The sequence below is a fragment of the Artemia sp. Qi Xiang Cuo genome, chromosome 5 (genome assembly GCF_049724085.1).
Source record: "Artemia sp. Qi Xiang Cuo chromosome 5, ASM4972408v1, whole genome shotgun sequence".
Taxonomy (NCBI): Eukaryota; Metazoa; Arthropoda; class Branchiopoda; order Anostraca; family Artemiidae; genus Artemia; species Artemia sp. Qi Xiang Cuo.
This window is the reverse complement of record NC_142798.1, coordinates 80,857,875-80,882,595: the sequence shown is the minus strand read 5'-3', so window position 1 is coordinate 80,882,595 and position 24,721 is coordinate 80,857,875. Positions and strand designations below refer to the sequence as shown.

At 36.6% G+C, this 24,721-nt stretch overlaps 1 protein-coding gene across 1 annotated transcript in view; it reads left to right on the top strand.

Moving 5' to 3' along the window:
• The first annotated feature begins 1,893 nt into the window (after positions 1-1,893).
• The window catches only part of kel (kelch protein), a 97,741-nt gene continuing 74,913 nt past the window's right edge, over positions 1,894-24,721 (top strand). The window contains exons 1-3 of the mRNA XM_089089982.1: positions 1,894-1,988; positions 22,203-22,332; positions 24,375-24,521. Of these exons, the coding sequence (XP_088946108.1) occupies positions 22,289-22,332; positions 24,375-24,521 (191 nt within the window). The 5' untranslated portion in view covers positions 1,894-1,988; positions 22,203-22,288. The remainder of the gene's footprint in view (positions 1,989-22,202; positions 22,333-24,374; positions 24,522-24,721) is intronic.

Below are 24,721 nucleotides of genomic sequence, written 5' to 3'. Positions count from 1 at the left end.
ACACGAATCTACAATATGCTGATGATCTGGTGCTATGGTCATCTGGCAACACCTTTCAGATAGCACAGTCAAATCTGCAAAAGTCACTTTTCCAGTTTGAAAAAATCTCTCAACATTCAGATTTACCCATTGCACCCACCAAGTCAAAAATAATCCAATTTCACCGGAAGCGAATCCATGTTAATGCAAAACTAACTCTAAATAAAACAACTATTTCAGAAGATAATAATATTAATTACCTAGGTCTCATGCTTGACCAAAAACTTAATTTCCACCTCCACATTTCAAACACAATAAAAAAATGTTATAGAAAAGCAAATATACTAAAAAGACTTCTTTCCACACCCTGGGGTTGTAAGGAGAAAACCTTACTCCAGTTTTATAAATCACATATAAGACCCCATATTGACTATGGGCTCATTGTCTATGGTGCATGTGCAAAGACCCAGATGCAAAAAATTGAAACAACACAAAATGATATAATACGTCTCATATTTGGTCTTAGGAAACCCACAAGCACCAAGTCTCTGCTTATGGAGAGTGGATTAACAACAATAAGGGAGAGACGTAGCTTTCTCTTGATAAAACATCTTACAAAAATTGAATCAAATAGCTCACACACATTACATAATTGGTTAAGAAATCCAGCCATGTATAGAGGTATTGCAGATGAGTATGCCAATATTCAAAAGAAGTTCCCTGTACCAGCAAAGTCTATTGCACCTACTTTCCCCCAATCCCCTCCATGGAATTGGTCATTTCCCATAATAAATACTGAATTTTCAAAATGGAATAAAGATTTAACCCCCATTGCTTTTGTCCAGAAAAAATTTGCAGAACTTAATACAATTACCTATAAAAATCACTTCCAAATATTTGTTGATGGGTCAAAAATGGATGAGAAGGTTGCAAGTGGTGTTTTCCTTCCTCACCTGAAAATTGCAATGGGCGAGAGATTATTTAATAATTTATCTATAATGTCTGCTGAGTTAAATGCCATAATCATGGCATTAGAACACCTTAAGCAAAACCAACCTTTGATTGAAAATTCGAATAATATTATCATCTATTCCGACTCTTTATCAAGCCTTGAGTTGCTGGCCTCAGCTCCTCAATATAAGTTGGATATTGACACTTATCATTGTCTCAGTTTTATTGATAATCTTGCTTCAAGTGGCATAAAAACTTACTTTTAGCACATTTCTAGCAACTCTGAAATAAGTGGTAATCATCAGGTTGATGAAATAGCAAAAAATGCTATAAATATTGACCAGCCAAGTGGGAGACCAATCCCAATTAGAGATATTTACCGATGGAGGCTATCAGATATTAATTTTAATAAGATTAATCCTATCCTTTCCCCCTTTCCCAATAAGTATCTTTCTAAAATTTATCATAGAATTCGTTCTGGAACAAATGGACTAAATTTCCTTGCATTCTCATATAAGCTTTCTAATTCAAGTGGCTCAATTCCCCTGTCCCCTCTTAGCAGACATTGTAATATGAATAATGAAACAATTGACCATTGCCTATTTGAATGTAATATGCTGACGTCTGCACAACATACCTTGCTTTGTAAACTGTTAAAATACTTCAAACACCACAAAAGCCCACTATCAGCCAAGAGCCTAGCCAACTATACCTGCACACAGAGTATAGAAATCGACATCTATCATCTTATATTTGAACTCCTAGAGTCGAAAGATCTGCTGAAAGATATCTGAATATATCTAATAAATATGAGGCAATCAAGCCAGTAGCTCTGTAGCCCACAGAGTGAATCAAAAGGAAAAGGGCTAAATAGTGTTACTGAAAACCCCGCCTGCTGTTAAATAGAAGAAGAAGAAGAAGAATTTGAGTTTAATAGGTTATAATGTAAATATGTATTATTTATTATAATTGTCTTGTATAAGTATTTTAATTGCTGTATGATAAAGCACAGTTGCATTATTTTGATTCCTGTTTTTCAATGCAGGCAGTTGCTGCAGGTGAATTACTCCCTACCAATAGCAAGATAATTGATACATGATCAGGTTCAGTGAATATTGACTGAAGTGACACCCAAGCAGGTAAATATTTACCAAATCATGCTATTGACTCACGAATAAAGTGATTATACCACTTGATGCATTTTTATGCTCTTTACAAATATAATAATAATTTTTGTTGGAAATGAATTTACCCCCCCCCCCCTATATATTTAAATTCAGGGTATATATTTGCACATTAGGGGTTGGGGGTAAAGTTTAAACTTAACTCCCATTTACATCAGAAATAAAATGTACCCCCATCCCCCTAATGTGCAAATATATACCCTGAATCAGTATATATATATATATATAGGGGGGGGGTTAAAAATCATTTTTGACAAAAATGATTGTTATATTCATAAAGAGCATAAAAAAGGCATCGGTAAAATTCTACTTTAGTTACTTTTGGCTATCTTGGAAAGGGGTTAGGTTAAGAAAATGAGACTTTCAGGGATGGGTCTACAGGCTAAAGTATGTCCTGGGAAGATATTTTGAAGTACTCAACTCCACTCCTTCTCCCTCTAGAGGGTCCTGACCTTTGATGACCTTTAAAAATATGTGAGGTATAGAAGTGAAACCTTGCAAAATAGATCTTCTGCTTAAATGAAGTACAACAAAATTGTTTTCAGCTTCACAACTTTGCTCAATCCCAATTTATAAGGTTTTATAGGTATGCAAATACATTTCCTAAATTTTGGAAATAAACTATTTATGTGTCTTAAAATTCTGCTCAAATAACTGAAATTGCATTTTCAGAGCTAAAGCCAGAGAAAAAGAAACTGACAACTGAAAATTAAGGTAAAATGCTGTCATGTAGGCAAATTTCATGACCCTCTAGAGGGAGAGGGAGTGGAGGTAGGTACTTCAAAATACCTTCCCGGGACATACTTTAGCCTGTAGACCCCTCCCTGAAAGTTTCATTTTCCCAACCCAACCTCTTCCCAAGATACCCAAAAGTAGCTAAAGTAGAATTTTACCAAGGCATCAAGTGGTATATTCACTTTATTTGTAAGTCAATAATATGATTTGGTAAATATTTACCCCCAAGCAAGCTAGTGATTACAGAAGGCACAAAACAATTGAGTGATATGAATGCATATGAACTATTGGTCAAACATATCAAACCCCAAACAACAACAACAACAAATTTGAATTTTTTTTTAAGGTAAAAGACGAGTGCTAATATTTTAATGGAATTTCCAATGACAGCCAGGTCTATTGCCCCCAAACCCTTCCATGGACTTAGATTCTCCCCATTACAGGCTAGATACAAATTTTTGAACTGGACAAAAGAACTTAGCCCCCATTAAGTTTATAAGAAAAATTTGCTTAAATTAATAAAATTACATACAAAGACAACTTCCCAATTCTGGTTGATTGGTCTAAAATGAATAAAAAGGTCTCACATGGAGCTCATCAAAGCCCTTAATATTGCAATGGGTGAGAGACTATTTGATAATATTTCTATAGGCCAATGTCAGCAGAGCTAAATGCCATAATCATGATGTTAGCATATGTTATGAATGCTCACTTATTGAGTCCTAATGCACAAACTATTATTGTGTATTCTGATTCAATGTCAAGTCTGTATATAACATCTCAGCATAAGATGGATAGCCTGTAGTATAAGATGGATAAGCATATCTGTAAGAACATCATCTTAGTCTTACAGATATGCTTGCTTAAAGAGGCATAATGACATATCAATATTTAAAAAACCATTCAGGCATTACAGGTAATCATCATGCTGGTGAAATTGCAAAAAAAGGGTAAATTTTTGACAGTTCATATTATTGACTTACAAATAAAGTGTGCATACCACTTGATGCCTTTTTATGAATATAATAATTGCTTCTATTAGAAATTCAAATTTACCTACCCCTGCCCCTCTAATGTGCAAATATATACCCTGAATTGGAATATACCATGAATTGTTGACAGCAAAGTCTTGAATCTGCAAAGACAGCAAAGTCTTGAAGCTAAATTCTTTGCTGTTTCTGTTGACTGCATTTGAAAAACTTGAAACAGTAGGAAAACATTTTATATTTGAGTTGCCTAATAAATGAGGTTTGAATTGTTATAAATAAGTGTTTTTGGAATATATTACTCTTGAATAGCTTATGTATAAACTAGTGATATTTTTTTAACCACTTCTCAATAACTTAAGTTGTGTTGATAACTTCTTTGTCTGGTTACAATTCAGGGTAAGAAATTCAAATTACAGATTTGAAAATCTGATGGAAGCAATTATTATATTCATAAAGAGCATAAAAAAGGCATCAAGTGGTATGTTCACTCTATGCCTTAGTCAATAATATGAACTGCCAAAATTTGACCAAAAAAGACCCTAAATATTGACCAGCCAAGTGAGAGAACAATCCCCCTTAGAGATATATGACCTATCAGTGGAGATGGTAAAATTCCAGACAAGGTGCTTTTTGCTATCTTGTAAAGGGGTAAGGTTAGGAAAATGAAACTTTCAGAAACAGATTTACAGACTAAAGTATGTCCCATGAGGCATTTTGAAGTACCTGCCTCTGCTTTTTCTCTCTCTAGAGGGAACTAACCTTTGATGCCCTTTACAATCTTTGTGTTATAAAAGTGAAACATTGCAGAATAGATTCCATATGTTTGCAAACTCCACAACCAAACAAAGGCCATGGAGGAACTAATGAAACTGTTTATGGAACAAGAGCTTGTTGAAGCTTTGGAGGAAGTGAATGTTGACTCAGCATCTAGAGAGAATAAAATAAGTTACTTGATGCTGATTAATTCAGGGATGAGATTTAGAAGAGCCCTAATTGCTGTGTAATAACAAATCCTGGAAACTAAGTACTTTTCTTGAAATTTAAAAGAAGTCAATAATTACTCTAGTGAAAAAGCCAAGTAAACCACCTAAAAGGCTATCTTTTTACAATCTTATATTGCTTTTACTGGTCCTGGGCAAGATTATGGAAAAGATGATAAAGAAAAGACTTGAATGGTTTTGTGAACAAAATGGCCTCTTTCTGCAACAACATTGTGGTTTAAAGGAAAGGCTTCTACACAATTGAATTTGCACTTCAGAGCAAATTAAGATTCATTGTGATCTGTTACATGGTCCATACTTGATGATGTGACTGATTAAACATCAAATGCATCCTCTGGCACTTCCATGGAACACCATACCATTCAACATCCAATGAATTATTGAACACTTCTTTATTGGGTACTAAAAGTCAAAAGAAGGTCCTCATAGCAGCATTTGTTGACTTTGATTGCACTTTTGACAAGATATTAGAGAAGAAGCTCTGTCAGATTTTAAAGACCATTGATTACCCAGACAAGTTTAGCAATCTTGTCTCTGATTTTCTTAATGATAGAATATTCAAAGTGAAGATCAATGGTGCTACATCCTTTACTTATAGGCTTCATCAGGGTTTACTGCAGGGATTGCAACTTAGCCCACTTCTTTTCCTCCTCTTTCTAGCTGAGATCCAAATTTTCAAGTGTTGAGTGTAAGGCCAGCAACCTTTGCAGATAACCTCACCATTTGGGAAGTAGGAGACTGCATCTGCTTTGAAAGAATTAGTTAGATTCTCCAAAGATTTGGAATGAGTGTATCAGCCCAAGATATAAAAGTAGTGATGTCTATTACCCAAAACATTTCCACTTCAATGGTTAAGAATAAGTATTGGAGAAGAGAGACTTGAACTAGTTAAAGAATGTAGATTACTAGACTTAACAATTGACCATCAATAGACTTAAAAAAAACAAACAAGTAGAGGTGATAAACAGGTTGCCTGAAAAGAATTGCAATTCTCAAAAGACTTGCTTCTACAAGTTAGGGAAATTTTTTATAATCAATATATAAGGCTAAAAATGGAGTATAGAGTAGTTCCTTGTGGCCATACCAATAAAAAAAACTTGTCCAAATCAGAAACAATCCAGAACATGGCACTCAGAATGGCTCTTGGCTCATACTCACACACTTCTAAAAATCATACCTGGAAACTAGCAGGAGTTGTACCTATAAGCAAGAGAATAGCCAATGCCACTGTCAAATGTTATACCAGGATTCAAGCTTATGGAGAGCCACACCCTATTTTCACTCTTTGTCATAGAAGTACTAGGCAGCAGAATAAAATCAGGATTGCATCTTGGCAAGCTTTTTAGTACTCTGTCCTAAATGTTCATTTGATAAAATTTGGGTTTATTTTTTTTAAGTTTCCTCCTCCATGGAAGTTTTGCCCACCAAATGTCAGCCTGGAGGTTATACAGGGTAAGAAAGAGTATATCTCACATCAACTAATTAGGGCTGAATTTAAAAAAAAAGATACAGAGTCCAAATATCATCTATGTGTTTATACTGACTGATCCCTAGTAGAAAACAAATCTCCTGTAGCAGCAATAATCCCACAAACCTCTCTGACCATTTAAAAGCCTTTTCCACTGGACTCCTCAGTACTGACTGCTGAATTGGCAGTGATAGCTGAATCACTGAAGACATTCAAACATATACTTTTCCATTTACATAAATTACCTTAAATTGCATTGTTATATGAATAAGGAATTATCCTGTAGGTGCTGGTTAGTCAAGATGTTGAGCCAACATGTTGGCTGTGTAAAACAATTAGGCTTTTGACTGAAGAAATCTTGCAACACCTTCTCTTTGAATGCATGGCAAGGACTCCTAGAATTTATAAATTGAATGCCCTATCTCAAAGATGTAAACTTCCACATGACATTAACCTGGTTATGGATGCATCTTCACCATCTTCCATTGAAAAGGTATTTCACAGAGAGGCAATTGATATCTTAAAAAATTTAGATATGTTTTGTGGGATTTATTATGTCTATTGTAAACTCGTGCAGAAGAGAGCTTGAGCAAGCAGGCAGAGCCATATCAGTACCAGCCAGCCCGTTGGCCTTAAACTGTGGGCAATAGGCAGCTTGAAAACTTGCACTGTCTAAAAGTCAATGAAATTATGTATTATGTCTTGAATTGTATTTGAATGTCCCATTATGTATTTTGTGCAATGTATTATGAATGTGACAAAGTGCAGTTGGGAGCCAAAAGGAGCCTGTTCAGTATTCCAGGTACTTTTCTTAAAAAGAAGAAGAAGATCTTCTGCTTAAAAAGAAAAGCATTTTCAGCTTCACAACTTTGCTCAATCCCAATTTATGAGGTTTCAGAAATCTGCAAATACCTTGAATTTTAAATTGCATTGTCCAGCAAAATAAGGATTAAACCCTGTAGAATTGCTGTTTAGTGATGACAATGACTAGACGTCTTAATGGCATTCAACTCAATTTACCACAGCTTTGATGACAATTTGCCATCAATGGCTCTTTTAAAGGCAGCAGTACTGGGGGGAGGGACTGCTTCTTTGGTGAGCAAATTCTACAAAGTCACTATTCTATTAGTGAAGAAGTTATTGTGTAGTCTAGTAGCAGCCCTGTTCTGATATACTCTCCAACGGTGCCCCCTAGTTTGGCAGATTGGGCAAGCTGAATTGGCTTATTTAATGGAGAGTTAGAATTCAGTAGCTTATGCATCATAATAAAATCACCCTTTTTACATCTATAGACAAGAGTGGGGAGTTTTGGTCTCTTCAGACAGGATGAATAGTTTAAATATTTGCATCTGTCAATTGCTTTTGTTGCCCATCTCTGAACTGATTTTAACTTCTGCTTCATTCACCTTTGTTAAGGGGACTAGCAACACAGATGCCAAACTCCAAATTAGGCCTGACCAATGCCTTATATAATTTACTCATTACCATAGGTGACCTACTAGTGATTGTTCTTTTTATAATGCCAAGGGTTTGGAGTGCTTTGGTTACAACTGTCTGTGTGTACATAGTGAATTTTAATTCTTTATCAACCATGACCCCCAAGTCTCTCTCCACTTCAGACGAGACAATACTCTGTCTTGATCCGTCCATCCCTAACATATGATAAGTGCATTTCTCATTTGGCTTCCCAAAGTGGATTACTCAATGTTTTTTTTACATTGAATTTAATCCTCCACAAAGTTGCCCACTGGGAAAGTACCCATAGGTCATTCTGAATAGAGACTCTCTTATTAGGTGTATCAATAGGTCCTATGAGTTTGGAGTCGTCAGCATAAAGACTTATTTTATTTTTGACTGTGGTTGGTGCACCATTAATATAAATGTTGAATAGTGTTGGTCCCAAGGCAGTTCTTGGGGGCACTCCACTTAATATTTCCACTTCTTCTGAAAAGGATACCTGTCCATTTTTTCCTAATATTTTCACCCTTTGCTTTCTCCCAGAAAGAAACTGAGGCACCCACTCAACAATTTCATTATGTATTTCAATTACAAATGACTTGGTCCTTAGTAGATGGTGACATACTTTATCAAAGGCTTTTGCAAAATACAATAGAACCAAGTCAACAGGGATTACTTGATCTAAATGCTCATTAATGTAATCATATGCATCAATTAAATTAGTCTCAACTAAGCATCCATGTCTGAAGCCATGCTGACTATCACTGAGCACCTCATTAGTGGTCAGGTGTCCTACAATGTAAGGATTCGTGATTCCCTCTAAGATTTTATAAGTTACAGATGTGAGACTAATAGGTCAATAATTGCAAACACTGTTGCAGCTACCCTCTTTGTGTACCGTGTGATGTTAGCATTCCACCAATCCTGAGGAATGCTGCTTAGCATCAAGAGACCTTTGAAACATGTTTATAAGGGGAAGGGCTGATTTCCACATGAGCTTCTTTCAATACTTGTGGATGAACTTCATCAGGGCAAACAGATTTGAAAGGATTAAGCAGCTTCAGTCAAGTCTCCACATCAGAGGCAACCACAGTTATCTTTTGTATAGGTTCTTCAATAGAATATTCTAGTGCTTCTGGTAAGGGGGTATTGTCTGGAGGTATGAACACTGACTTAAATTGACTACTCAGTTCAGCTGCTATATCTTTATAACTATGTATAAATGTATTGCCATTCACAAGTAGTTCTGTAACTGAGTGTCTCCCTGGTTTCCGAGCTGAAGCATACTTCCAAAATCTCTTAGGGTTAAAGTTTGAATCAAATGCCAATCCCTCTTCATATTTTGTTGTAGGTTTTCTCCTGAGATACCTAACTTTATTTTGGGTTTGTTTAAATTTTTCGTGTTCTCATGGGAAGGGTTACTTTTGTATTTGCTCTAATACTTAGGTCTTCTTTTCCAGGGAATTACTTTATGTTTTTCTGTTGCTTCAATTCAAACCCTTTTCATTTCAAGTCTCCTCCATATTCTTAACATCAATGAATGACCAATCCTGGTGTGCCAACTCTTGTCTGACCTGGTTGTAATTTGTATACGCATGCTTAATCCAATTATACTTTTGTGGGGACAACCTAAGCCTAGAAGTGATTGCAACATGGTCACTCACTCTGAATGGTGGTTTCAAATCAACAGTGATGAGCACCTCATGGTCATTAATAAACAAAAGGTTTAGTAGGGTTGGGTTCTGCCCACTTCTATACTTGGTCAGAGAATCAATTGCTTGATGTAGCAAATGTTCATGAAGGCACTCTAGAAGTGGGTCAATAGTGGTTCCAACCCCTTCTGTGACAGCAAACCTATCAATCCACTGTAGTTCCAGTAAACTAAAATTTCCAACAATAAGAACATTCTTATAATATTGCTTCATCACACTATTAATAGAATATGCAATTGCTAGAAGGGAACTTGACTGACCTGGGCAGCTGGGGCTTCTATAAAAACAGCCTGTGACTATAGGGAGACTTCATTGCAATATCATTATACATATTTGCTGAACCAAAGGTTTGTAATCTGAATTTACTGTAAGAGTTCTTACCTGGAGTGGATGTGGTGATGCTGTCCAATTAAGTCAAAATCAGATTTTAGTAAAAACATTAAGACGCAAATACTAAGTTTCAAAATACCACTTTTTATTAAGATAAAGAACACATCCTGGTATGTGCATATTGAATAGGAAATTGAGAAATCATTACTTCCTTGCTAAGTGCATCAATGGGCCCGATAAGATGTGGTTGATGCAATGTATAATAAGTACATTTTATGGGAACGGGAGCCTGATACCAATTTTATGTTGGACTTACCTCTGGTCTGTTTATCTTAGAAATGCCTTGGATTATATGACAAATATTCTAAGTATTCAAGTGTCTTATTATGTTGTATCTTACCATAGTATTCATATAATTGTTGATTCCTTGGGACAACCAGTCACAGCTGCTTATATACTATCAAACCCTGGATTGTTGTGTGTTAGATAAATAAAAGTATGGTGTTATAGCCAACTTCTCTGCAATTTTATTTTAGTTCCCTCAAATAATTCCATCTGGTACACCCCATTAGTTAGGTCATAGCCTAAGGTACGCTACCAAAGTTTATTTACCTTAGGACCAATGTTATCTCCCCTATGAAGGGAGAAATAAGGTATCAACTACAACCTCACCCTAATACCTTAAAACCACTTTGCCACAGCTGATGGCAGTTGGAAAAACTGGGTCGAGAGGACTAAATACAAATTGTATACTGGAACAAATGGCTTTACTAGATGAAAAAATGGCTTCCCTATGAAGGGTGCTTGGAATTGCCAAAATTATACCAGAATATGTGGGAATTTCAGATGTCAATGAGTTTATTGTAAAATTGAACATTTGTGACAAATTAACCGAGTCGTTTGACGATAAGGTCAAAGAGCAATGCATTGCAGCTAGATTAAAGGGAAGCGCCCTTAAACACTTCAAGGCAAATAAGGAAAAAGAGCCCAAGGACATTAGCACTCTAATAGAATATTTTAAAACAAAGTTAGTAGAAACGAGTGTTTCCGAGAGGCTAAGAGGAGAGGTAGTGACATCCAATGCCTCAACTAGTATTGGGAAATATGCAGACAAAATTTGTCGGTCTGTATGTTTATACTTAGAGAAAGGTGGAAGTGATGAGACAGTACAACAAGTTCAATTACATACTTTTATGCAAGGGTTACCAAAAAAGCTGTTAAGACTAATATTATCACGTAAAACAGAAAATCTAGAGCAGGCTATAATCCTAGTAGAAACAGAGGTAAAAATTGACGAGACCATGAAAAAGTTTGATCAGATGTCAATAAATAACACAGGAACCCAAGAAAGTGTAAAATATGGAAGGGGACAAAAGCAGGTGAGCTTTGAGGAACCAAATCATGAACCAAAAAGGCACGACAGAGGCCAAGGGTCACTGTCTAGAGAATTAGCTGACAGATTCCACAACCTTGATTTGCTAGCGGCTAGTAATTATAGAAAAAATGGGCACCCACCGCCACCAAAGACAGATAGCGGGAAAACTAACAACAATAGATCAACAATATATAGAAGTAATTACACACCATGTAGAAACCAGGAAACCAACGAACAATTTAGGAGAAGGTTGAATTGCCATTATTGTGGCAAACCAAATCACTTGCAGCTGATTGCTGGCATAGAATACGCTAAGAAGGCCCAACATACAACACAAGACACCAGTTCAAAGCATGGGGGGCAGAAATTGAGGGACTTATGGTATTATATAGTAATGTAGACTGTAGACTTTACAGTCTACATTACTACATAATACCATAAGTCCCTCAATAACAGTCTAGTCATCATTAGCTTTACTAGATCCAGATTCACTTGATTCAAAAGAAATGGTATCCAATATGGGTTCATTATATCTGTTATCTGATTTAGCACTAAAATACAACTCAGTTTCAATATATTTCGTAGAGCCAACTTCACTAGTACTATCACAAATGGAAACACTACTTATAGAACTATCTACAAGTTTTAAAGGGGTATCAGATATATCTATGATTCCATGAATTTCTCTTGCAATGGTGACTGACGCATTACAAGGGTTTGGAAGTTTTTTGACACAATTTTATTTCCTCTGATTACTATGTCCACTACCCCATTTAATATTTTCTTATGTAGTTCTTCAGACAATCTTTGTATTTTTTCGTGATCCTGCTTTGACATGTCAAAGCATAATTTATAATTTACAATACGTTTTCTAAAATTAGATAAAATTAGACGATTTTCTAAATTTAGGAAAAAAAACCATTGATTTGGCTCAAAATTCTGCTCAAATAACAGGAATTGTATTATCAAAACTAAAACCTAAGAAAAAGGAACATCCGATTAACATAGTAGCTTGGCAATACCTTCCTAGAGTACCATATGTTTTTGGCCCTGGCTTTATTACTGAAAGTTTTATTTTACTAATCTAACCACTTTCCAAGATAGCAAAAAGCACCTTATGTAGAATTTTAACAACAGAACAATTGACCATTGCCTATTTGAATGTAATATGCTGAGGTTTGCACAGCTTGTCCTTCAAAGTAAACTGAGTAAGTGCTTCAAATACCATAAAATATCATCAATAGCCAAGAGCCTAGCTGACCTAACCTGCACACAGAGTACTGAACTTGAAATATATTCCCTGATATTTTAGTTCCTAGAATCAAATTAGCTACTGCATGACATGTAATCATAACCAAGCCATTGAATAAGCAACTAGCAACCACTCACAATAGTCCAACTGATCTCATATAGAGAGTCAAAAGGAAAAGGGCTGAATAGTCTTGACTGGAAAGCCCATTCAACACCAAACTGAAGAAAAATGTGTTGAGTCTGCAGTATTATTTGGGCTTAGTCAGTATATCATTGTCAAGCTTGTTTGTTTTATGTTATAATTATTTGAAAAAAACTACGTTTTCTAAAGAGTTAAAGAGGCTGAGTTACAAGGTCGAACCTTAAAACGTACAGGGATTAGGAGGCACAGTTGGGGGGCTGCCACCCCCCAAACCCCCCACTTTCGCAGCCTTTAAATAAAAAAAAAAGTTTTTTAAACTGAAAGTAAGGAGCGACATTAAATCTTAAAACGAACAGAAATTATTCCGTATATGAAAGAGGCTGTCCCCTCCTCAACGCCTCGCTCTTTACGCTAAAGTTTGACTTTCTCACAACTCTTTTTTTTAAACCATAAATCTTTAGCATAAAGAGTGAGGCGTTTAGGAGGGTACAGCCTCTTTCATATACGGACTAATTTCTGTTCGTTTTAAGATTTAATGTCGCTCCTTACTTTCAGTTTAAAAAACTTTTTTTTTTTATTTAAAGGCTGCGAAAGTGGGGGGTTTGGGGGGCGGCAGGCCCCCAACTGTGCCTCCTAATCCCTGTACGTTTAAGGTTCGACCTTGTAACTCAGCCTCTTTAACTCTTTAGAAAACGTAGTTTTTTTCAATTAATTTCTGCACTTTTTTGTACAGTTTATTACTTATTATTGCTTGACTAACTATTAGCTGATTTGACAGCTTGTGGGCTAGCCCGAACGGGAAACGATAAGAGCCCGCTTATAGCGGGTTCTTATAAGAAAACGAGGTTTTTCGTAAATGTAAATTCGGGGGATAATTTTTTCGGTCTGAAAATATCAAAAGGCCCTAACAGGTTAAATTCTGCTTCGAATGAGTCCTCATTCACCCGGATCAGTTGCCAACTGTGGCCTGTAGGCGTGTATAACAAGAAAAAAAAGAGAAATGAATTTTAAGTGGCTATATTTGTTTTGAAAACAGGGAAGGAGTTATCGGATTGAGATGAAATTTCAAAGATAAGCTCCCGGGTCCTATTAAAGCCTAACCTATAAATTTCAGCCCAATCGGACAATGTTATCGGCGGGCTGTGGTGGCAGGGTCGAAACTTCCGGCCCAGTTTACCCCATGAAGATAAAGTCGGAGGAGGATGAAATTTTGCACGTTTCTTAGTTTGAGCTTGGGCTACAAAATGCAATCACCGTCGTCTCTCTGCGACCTCTAGGACCTAAAATCGCTTAACATTGTGGTGGGTCGCCTCTTTATAGAGGCACAAGTGTGCCTCCTTGACTAAACAAGGGATCAATATCCTGATGAACCATTTCAAATTTTAGTAATGAAGGCCAATAATCAAAGTGGTAGGCTAGCTTAACAAATAAACAGGTCTTCACTCAATTGTTTGATAGTTTTTGGGTTGCAAAACCAAAAACAATGAAAGAGGATAAAAAATGTCAAATTATGACAGAGCAATTTATTTTTATAGATAGTCTTTAACGTATCTTAATCCTTATGCAGAAATTGGATAATAATAAGTAAAGATAGGTTTTGATAGGTGTAATACAATCAGTGTAGTGATTATGGAAGAGATTGAAAAAAAGTAGTGCATCCTTTGTAGAATGTCTTCCATCAAACCCTCTCAAAGAGCTGTAAAAGTCTATAAATAGATGCATATCCATATAATTTAGCTCGGAAGAAAGAAAATACGTCATTTTATGCTGATAATATTAACTCTTCAGGAAGAATAATAATCGACTGTGAGTGACTATAAGCAGATCTTGACTGTATTCAAAATTTGGCAACAGCATGGCACATAAGTTTCAACATTGAAAAATGCAATTTTATACATTTTGGCAAGTCCAACCCTGGTTTTAACTATACTACAGTCAATCCAGCTGTATGCATAAGAGAGCTGCAAAGTGTAGATCAAGAAAGGGATCTTAGAATTGTTGTTGACAACCAGTATAAATTCCATTCAAACTGTAAGAAGATTATGTCTCATGCAAACACTGTCCTTGGACTCTTAAAAAAAAAACATTTCCAGTAGATCTCCCTGTGTTTTTGTGCAGTTGTACAAGGCCCTTGTCAAGCCAGTGCATGATTTTGGAAAGTGCATAGCATCATCAGGATACAAGGATGATGTACTGCTTCTAGAATGGGTGCAAAAGAGCTAAGGCAGCAACAAATATGTGAGACAAGCCTTATGATGAACATTTGAAGGAGCAGAAATTATCTACACTGGTGTACTGATAAAAAGACAAAGAGCTGATATGCTTATGACTTATAAGTTTAGTTCACAAGACCCCCACCCCATCCCCCTCCAATTCATTTGTCAACTTCCCAAAATATTGCCACTGAAACAAGGGAAGATTCAAAGAAGCTGTTCAAGCCATCAGTCAAAACTCAACACCACCAACATTTTTTTCCTCCTATGTTGTCAACCACTGGAATAGTCTCTCAGATACAACAGTCTCATCACCCAATGATGAAGCTCTCAAGAAGCTACTAGATGTCAAATGGAATGCTGTTTACTGCAAGTACCAGTGGGATGTATTAGATGTTTGATCAACCACATCAGTAACTATGGAGTGATTCACAGATCTTGAAGGATTTTAATTTACTCCAAAGTACAAATTCATGTAATTAGTCTAGGCTAGTAATTATAACTAAACTATTAGGCCTAGTAATAGTAATTCAGATTTATTAGTTATTATTCAGGAGTAGTAGTTATTGTTTTGATTAATCTTAAATGCAAATTGTTATTTGAAAGCAAATTTGCTAGAATTTTTAAAAAGAGCCTAAAAACCCTCAAAAAAAGGCATCGTTGCAACATGAAAATTACAACCCCCGCCATGAAAAGTAAGGAAAATTACATCTTGGTATAAAGCTAGATTTTGGGCAATTGAGACAGAAACATATTAAAAAAATTCTTACTTCGTTATATACAGAAAAATCATAGTTATCACATTATGAATGTACTTCCACTAGGATCTACCCCCCTCCTGCTAATATGCAAATATATTTCCCCTGTAACTCTTGTTTCAACCCATATACCTGTCAATTGAATCAATACCGAAAAATCGAGAGATAAAGTTGCCCCAGAAGCGATTATTGAATTTGTAAAGAGTGTAAAAAAGAGCATTAAACAATGTATTCATTTTCTTCCTAGCAAAAATATATGAATATGTATATATTTACCCAAAAGTGTTAATAAAAGAAAAAGGTCCACACGTTTTAAGAGTGAATGATATCACTTGAACTCCTACCTCCATCAATAACAACAAAAAGGTAAAAGTTTGTTTGGTGTTCAGCATTATTTGGATTTAGTCAGTATTTTGTTTATTAGAAAACAAACAAAAACGGAGCACTATAAGCCCTAAACTTGTCTTGCTTCAAATACAGCAGAAAAATACAGCAACCAAACCCTAAATTTAACAGTGTCATAGCCCATACAAAGTAACAACAACAGCATAACAAAAATAGAGACAACACTTCTGATTCTGGGAAGCAAAGCCATAAATGTTATAGCCCCATTGGCCCTTCACTTGTTTGTCATATATTTTAGCTAAGCAAGGAATCAATGTGCTGATGAACCATTTCAGGTTTCAACAATAAAGGCCAGCAATAAAAGAGGTAGCTTAACAGTTTTAAGAAGGCTCATCATTGGGACAATTTGCAGTTGATGTCTAGTGCATGACCATATCTAAAAGGAAACACACTAGTGACATAAAACTAGTATCATTCGACTCCTTATTTTATGCTCTGTCATTGTTCAAGATTATGGGCTCCCCAGAAGAAAAAATTGGAATAAAATTAGTTAGTACTACTGCTGCATTCCCAGTTTTTAGAAGAAAACACTAAAATTCCAAAACTATTTTAAAACATTCTACAATGCTTACTGATATCACTTCTTAAGGTATAATAATAAACTTGACCCCCCCCCCCAATGCTCCCCCTAATGGTTAAATATATGTCATTAATTGTATTTGTTACTGTGAATGTCCAAAGTAACTTTTTTTCTCCTTGGATTTAGTCAGTGTTGCCAGTCAACTTTTTCAGTTTAATACAAATTTTGATTATGACAGGTTTGGTTAGCTTAGGTTTCCATCCATTTCTGATATTTTTAACCAAATTTAACCTAACCTAACATAGACTAACATAATCTAACCTAACTTTGACTTTTACCATCATAGTTTGCATAAGACTGAAGAACCTGATTTGCAAAGCTAATTGAATCCAAGCAGAGGAAAGTAAATTTTGGACATTCACTAGTGAATGTTAACATTAACAAGATTTCGGACATTCAGGATAACTTATACACAATAAAAATCCCACATGCTGTATTTGCTGTAATATTTTTTTGGCCGCCATCAAATCAATTTGTATAAAAGATTTGTATATAGAAAATTCATTATGTATGTACATTTTAGGGTATATATTTGATCATTAGGGGGTGTTGGTAGGGGGTAACATTTATTTGTAGGCTTATGCCTAAAGGACTGATATACTACTTTAAAATATTCTTAAACACTTACTAAATATCATTCACAATCTTGGACACACACAATCTTATAATATTGTATGTGTCATTCAATATATTCTGCAATGTACTTGCTGAAAATTATTTCTTTCTCAACATAAAAACAAACTATGTGTTTACTCTGTCTTATCAAGTGGAAGACAATGTAGATAATTTTTGTTATCCTTTAAAACTGATTAATTTTTGGAACCTTCAAGTTATTTTGATAACATAATGCTATTACGATCTAAAGCAAAACTGGTAATACCATGACAAAGCAGAGAAGAAAATCTTGAAAGGCAATGGGATTATGGCTATTAGGAGAAAAAGGAGATCAACATAATTTTTTTTTTTTTAGCCTACGCTAAAACTCTGCATAAATGTCTCTAAAAGTACTTTAAAAGACAAGGGGGAGGGGGGGGGGGTCACAGCCGTGGTATATATACAGTTAAGTACATTCTTTTCTTCTCTGCTGATGAGTTATGGGACACATCATATGTTGCAGGTTTTTCCATGGCCCCTTCTTCATGGGTGCGCAATGATCAATTTTTGATGATGGCTGGTCATACATGCGATGGGAATGTAGGAGACCTGTAGTTCACTCTGCTGATCAGTTCTGTTTGTGGGGCTGTGATGTGTCCCATTTCTGAAGCAACCGTTCATGACTTTATATATATATCTAGGCTGTGGAGAGGGTAAAGAAAGCAGATTCATGTCACCTGTTTAAAGGCAACTAGACTACTGGACATGCCAAGGTTTACCAAAGCTAGGCTTACTTTCCACAGACTGGATTTTGAATTGAAGTTATTCTTAAAAAAAATTTGTTGACAGAGAATTTCAGCTTTAACATTGCAGATTAATTGTACCAATTATCCAATTCTCTTTCTATCTTCAACATTATAAATGAAGTTGCCAGAAGTCAGAAGTGCTAATAGTTTTTAATCCATATTTACAGATCTAAAAAAAAATTGGATAGAAGAAAAAACGAGAACGTTTCCAACCAGTAAAAAAAAGAAAGGATACACATGCAGATATTTCGGTCGAGATCACTGCTCAATTGTGCTCAGTGCACACAAGTTGATAAAGAGTACAAAATATATGACAAAAGTCCTAAGGCCAAATAAAATAAATACAAACCTCAAAACAAAACACTAAATTAAAATAGGCCCTCTCCAAGCAATGGTGAGAGGGTAACTTCTTCTCCACAATTTTTGACATTTTGTCATGTCATGCATAGCCAGTGTGGTCTTAGATATTATTTATCCCTAGGGGAGAATGGGGCGAACTTGGACACTTTTTAGTTTTCCAAGCATAACTAGGTACTGAATTGACATAAAACAATTTAGTGTGGGTCGTTAGACAGTTATAAGTCTCATAAATAATGGTGAATTTTTTTCAAATTTTTTAAAGACCATTCTGAAGTGTGAGTACCATGAAATTAGGACCTTGTCAAGTGTCCTGTTTTACCCCGTACATTGGGTGAACTTGGACAGACACGGGACGACCTTGTACATGACATATCTAAGCAATTAAACTTTATCCAAATACAGAATTGTCGTGTAAAATGTTATATACTAACTCAAAATCATATGAAAACTAAAAATAGCATAAAAAAATCAGCCAGGAACATTGCAAGGGCATTCTGGTTTTAACTAGAATTGCCATTTTAAAGCGTACATTGAAAGATCACAACCAAAGAAAAGCCCCTGAACTGCACGACTGGTTCCACCAGCTGAAGAGGGGACATGAAGCTTCAGTTCTATGTCGGTAACGTCTATCTCAGCAATATCGGGAAGCTGAGGAAACATGAATTTGTCCCCTTGTTTCAGAAGAAAGTTAAACCTTGCAAACTGCTTTTCTACAACATCAAGAACTTCGCCAACATAATACACAAGGGCTTTCTTCTTTCCATACTCGAACTTGACAAGAACAAAGTCTTCGGCTTGAATGTCCTTGTCTACGTCATCCTTATCAGGCTCATGGAGGTGCAGAGAATCGTCAGATGAATTGTCGTCAAGTTCAATGTCATCACCACTACTTTCCACTGGAGATTCAATTTGCTTTCTTTTCTTGGCAGTGGGCTGCTTGGCCTGCTTGGGCATAGGCTTTCTACTCTGCTTTTCCTTTCTTGCTCGTGCTTCAGCTTCTAAAGCATCTTTTTCGGGTGTATCGGTAAGAATACGAGTTCGACCTTGCTTTCTCGCATTCCTTCTGGGCTTTGTCATATCTGCTCGTTGAAAGGGTCTTACTGCTTCAGGAGTCTGTTTTCCTAGCTTGCTTTGGGGAAGAGAAGGCGAAGGAGGAGAGAGGGAGGGTATCGACTCCACATCTAGTAATAAATCATCTAGGGGTGGACGATTTGTCACCTCAGCAGGTAGAAAGTCTACCTCAGAAAATACACTTCTGTTGAAGGGCCAAATTCCAGCTTTCGTGAAACCAACTGTTATATTTTCCGGGTTGAACTAGCAAAAAAATGGTTCTTTGCAGAGCTGGGCAGTCTCGTGAATCGTAATTCGTTTACCTGGATGGATCTGCAACCAAGTGTTCAGTGATTCTCTCATCGCAAACTTGAATGGTCCGTAGACAGAGACGTCCAATGGCTGTAAGCGGTGGGAACAATGGGGAGGAAAGGTCAGGAGGTGGACCCAATTATCTTTGCACAGCCGCACTAATTCCACCGAAAGATGGCTATCGTGGTTGTCAAGTAGCAGTAGCACAGGGTCTTCTTTCGATGGCTTCACCAGCTTGATGAAGTGCTCAATAGCAGCTACAAAGTTGATGGAAGTCATCCAACCACTAGGGTGAGAAAACCCAAGACATCCTGGGGGGCCTTCTAGAAAAAGCCGGTCATTCACCTTCACCCGTGGGAATATAAAAACGGGGGGAAGAGCTTGACCAGTGGCTGAAATAAACCCGAGCATTATAACATTTTCCCCTCACTCTGCTGAAACTGTCTGGGAAACTTGCTTCGATCCTTCCCTTGCGATTACTTTTGGAGCTGGAAATACAGTAGGAACCCCAGTTTCATCACAGTTCCAGATGCGGTTTGGTGGGAACTTGAATTTTTCGTAGAGTTTCTGCAGGTTGTCGAAGAACAGATTCACAACCACTGGATTGAAGCCAGCAGCCCTTGCCTGGCTGGTATTTTCAGGCTTACGAATAGATAGCTCTGGGTTTCGTTTCACAAAGCCTGAGAACCAGTCAACCCCAGCTATGTCGTCTCGCACCCAGCTCTCCGGCGTTTCGACGCCAATCAATTTGCCCCATTCAAAGGCAAGTTTCCTTGCTTCTTTCGGAGTGAGGCCGTGATTAATCAGCTGACCTTTTAGGAGAGACTCTACAAACTCTGTTTCGTGTTTGTTAGAGAAAACAGTTTTTCTCTTCAGGTTGGGCGATGGGCTTGGGCGACCTGGGGGTGTAACTGGATTTGCTCAAGGTTCTTCAGTAACTCCTTGTCGATTTTTCAGAGCATAGGCGACGGTTGATTTCTTCAGTCCATAGGTTTTTGCGGCATTTCTAATAGATAGTCTACACTCTAAGACTGCATTCACTGCCTGCTCCATGGATTCGCCATCTGGTAGATCGTGTTTCCTGATGTAGTTGCGAACCATTGTCCAACTAGAAAGAACAAACAGTAAAGGCACAGGAAATAACCTGGAAATAGCTTTAAGAAGCAATGATATGAACCGGGTCCCTCCTTACTTACAGTTCGTTACCATTAATTTTTTGATCATGTAATTAAAAAAAAATTATATTAAAAATTGAATTTTTTTTTTTTAATTAACGGCTTTTGTGATTAAGGGGTCATTCTTAAAGCATTGGAACAAATTTGAACTTTAGCGTAGAGTGAGGTATTGACTAGGGGGTGAACCCCCTAAAATACGTAATAAAAATATACGAATATAGTTTGTTACATGAGTGAATTCATAAGTTACGTCAGAACAAAATTTCGAGAAAGCCATTTGGCCAAAAAATAAATAAAATTGATATATAAATTTTGTTTGAATTATTCATGTACGATGAGCCAAAATTGAAGCTTCATTAATTCAAAAACGCCCTGAAATTATATTACAAAAGACAAGTTTTCTTAGCTGAAAGTAAGTAGCGTAATTAAAAACTAAAACAAACAGAAATTATTCTGTATATGAAAGGGGTTTTCCCCTCTTCAATGCCTCATTCTTTACGCTAAAATTTTTTATTGTTTAAGGAAATAGAGTTGTGACAACGAGTGAAACTTTAGCGTTGTAAAGAGCGAGGCGTTGAGGAGGGGATATACGGAATAATTTCTGTTCGTTTTAAGTTTTAATGTTGCTCCTTTCATTAAGCTAATGAAACAGCCAACTTAACCTCGTTGTGTTGTGCAAAAAAAAAACACATCTACACACAAGCAACGCCATCTAGCATCATCGATCAAACTCCAAATATTAGTTAAGAAATTCTCTAAAAATTGCCTCCAAAGAGGCAAAGACATTCTCTAAAATGATAAACAAAAATAGCACGGGGTGAAGTTGGACACACGGGGCGACCTTGGACAGTGTCCAAAGTCGCCCCCAAATTGCTGTCCAATCTCGCCCCTATCAAACCAATTTTAGAAAATGGCGTCCTGAAAAAGAAGTACTTGGAATAGACAAATCAAACTCAGGGCATAGATAGAGGATGTATCTAGCAACTGTACAACATCAACAACAAAGAAAAACTACCACCTTTTGTTACCGCAAATCGAGCTGATGTTGCAACTCCCAGATTTTTTTTAAGCATCAAAAAACTTTCTTACCTCTTATCCTGGTGTTAACAGTTCCGTTAGATTTCAAACTTCCCGCCAATGTAGACACACATAAGCCCCATCTACCCTATTTTTGTGGATCGATAGAAGCAATAGGCTAGTTGTCAGGTTCAACATCCAAGTTCGCCCCTGTCCCATTTCACCCCGTTCTCCCCTATCTACCTATGTTAAGTTGCTCAAGATCTAACTTATAAGTCTCCCATACTCTTGGCCTTGCTGCATAATCTTGAAAGATAGTTAGTCCAACCAATAACAGTTTGTTTTCTTACTTTACAGTTTTTAAGCTTTGAACTGGAGAGCTTGTAGCAAACAATATCCCCTTGGTTTGGTGTAAAGAAAGCTGTTCTAATAGTTCCAATTGAATGAGTTGCACAGAAGATTCTTTACCTTGTGATCGCCAAGCTGGGTAAGTCAAAATTTTGAATATCTGGCATAGTTCAACTGGCTAATTCTTGTTCTTATAGTTGTCTCGTGCAACTTTACCTTAGTAAAGAAAAAAAAACCTGATTTTTCTTATTTGGCAGAGAGCTGACTAAGAACACTTTTGTGTTAAGAACCAAGCAGAAGATGGAACATTCTCTCAAGTAGAGTAATAGAAATACCATTACGTAGTTGTTAGATATAAGCGCCTAAGCTGAGGAAACAAGAGCAAGTTGTATTTGTGTTTTTAAAGCAAAGAAGTGCATTTTTGTTTCTTGTTTTGACTATGAAATTAGTGTTGCTTAAAGTGATTGAAAGGTAAACCAAAGAGCATGGGAAATAGAATCGAAGAGGGTGATAGCGTTTGTTCAAAGCGGCTTATGGCACATGTGACCCTTTATGACGCGAGAAGGGCAAAAAGAGGTGAGGGGGGCTGTTGGGGAGTGGTAGCTCTCCAAAAGCCCACACGTCTGCACACAAGATAGAGTGATATCAGTTCCCTGTGAATTTTAAGGTGAGCTAGATATAACTCAATATTGATGTTTAACCAAAAACGTTCACCTACAATGAGCATGAGTAATATGGTAAGGAATATTAATGTAATATTGATAGCATAACACCCAAATTCAATCAATCAATCATTTTATTCTAAAATAAAACTTTCTTGGCCATTGCCAAATTACGGTTTGCATCATAAATATATATTATCAGTCATTATAACATAGGCTATTGGTAAAAAAGAACAACAATAAATAAACAATATATTTTTGGGCAGCATTGTACTCTTGCACGAAAATTGGGACAAACGTTCTTTCATACCGCGTATATCTTGCGTTTATTTCTGTCAGCTTTGGGACTGGTCCTGCAACATTTCCTGGAGGTCATTTGGTGATGAAATCTGAGGGGAGGACATCATGGTGTTTATGTGTATTTAGGCTTCTTTTTTTCCAAAATCCATACTCAGCTTCAACCTTCTTAGCTCCAGCGAAATTAACTCAAATCTGACTAACAATTCAAAATATGGAATTTCCAGGCTAGGGGAATTAATAGCCAGAGCACGTTTATGAATTTTTTCAACAAAGTTAGCTTGTTCCAAATATACACCGAAATGTCACACCATGGCAGCATACTCTAAAAGTGATCTAATAAAAGTACAATAAATTCTTTAAAAATGGGACGATGAAGCACAAAATTGGCCTTAAATTTTAACATTTGGAAGCTAGCATTGCCTTTCTTCACCTACTGTGTAGTGAGCAGCTCCCACTTAAGATCAGAAATGTGGGTTATTTCTAGTAGTTTCTTTTATATATATATAATTAATTGTTCAAAGCAGGGGGATTAAAAGTAGAGGCTAAAGTTCAAAAAAAAAAATGGTAAGTTGTTACTCTTATTTTTATTCACAGTCATTAGTGAAGATGCTGACTACTGTCTCATTTATTCAATGATTGCTGCAGTTCTGCTGGGGTCACTTTTATCACATATTTGCAGTTGAGGAAGGCACTGACTACTGTCTCACCTTTTCAATGATTGCTGCATTTCTGCTGGGCTTACTTTTGTCACATATTTCTACTAGGCTTAAATCGTAAATGCACTTCTATCTAGTGTCCATGTCAATGGCAATACTGTTAACCATGACTAGAAATAAGATTGAACCTAAAATAGTCCATTGAGGAAGGTGCTGACTACTGTCTCATCTTTTCAATGATTGCTGCATTTCTGCTGGGCTTACTTTTGTCACATATTTCTACTAGGCTTAAATCGTAAATGCACTTCTATCTAGTGTCCATGTCAATGGAAATATTGTTAACCATGACTAGAAATAAGATTGAACCTAAAATAGTCCCTTGAGGAAGATGCTGACTACTGTCTCATCTTTTCAATGATTGCTGCAGTTCTGCTGGGGTCACTTTCATCACATGTTTCTGCTAGGTTTAAGTCGTAAATGCACTTCCATCCACTATCTATATCAATTGCAGTATTCCTTGTAAAACTCTGAGCCTTCTTAATGATTTAATATTGTATTTCTAGATATTTGTTGCTAAGACATGCAAGCCAAAGTTCATTGGATGAAAGCTCTCAGAAGGACTACTCCCGTGGAAGCACCCTTGATAGAGTTCCCTATCGAAATAGTAATCACTATCAAAAGGCTTTTTGCACCTTGAACTCCATGAGAAGGTTTGTAGTTGCTTTTTGGTTGTAATAATGACACGGTACCACGGAAAGGCTCCCAAAAGTCAATATGTGTAAATAAAGTGGCCCCAACGCAAGATTGGTTGATTCGAAAATTACTTTAGATCAGAGCCGTAATTTGCTATGGGACAGTGGGGGAGGGGCAACTGCCTCCCCCCCCCCCCCAGTTGAAATTTAGTTCCTCC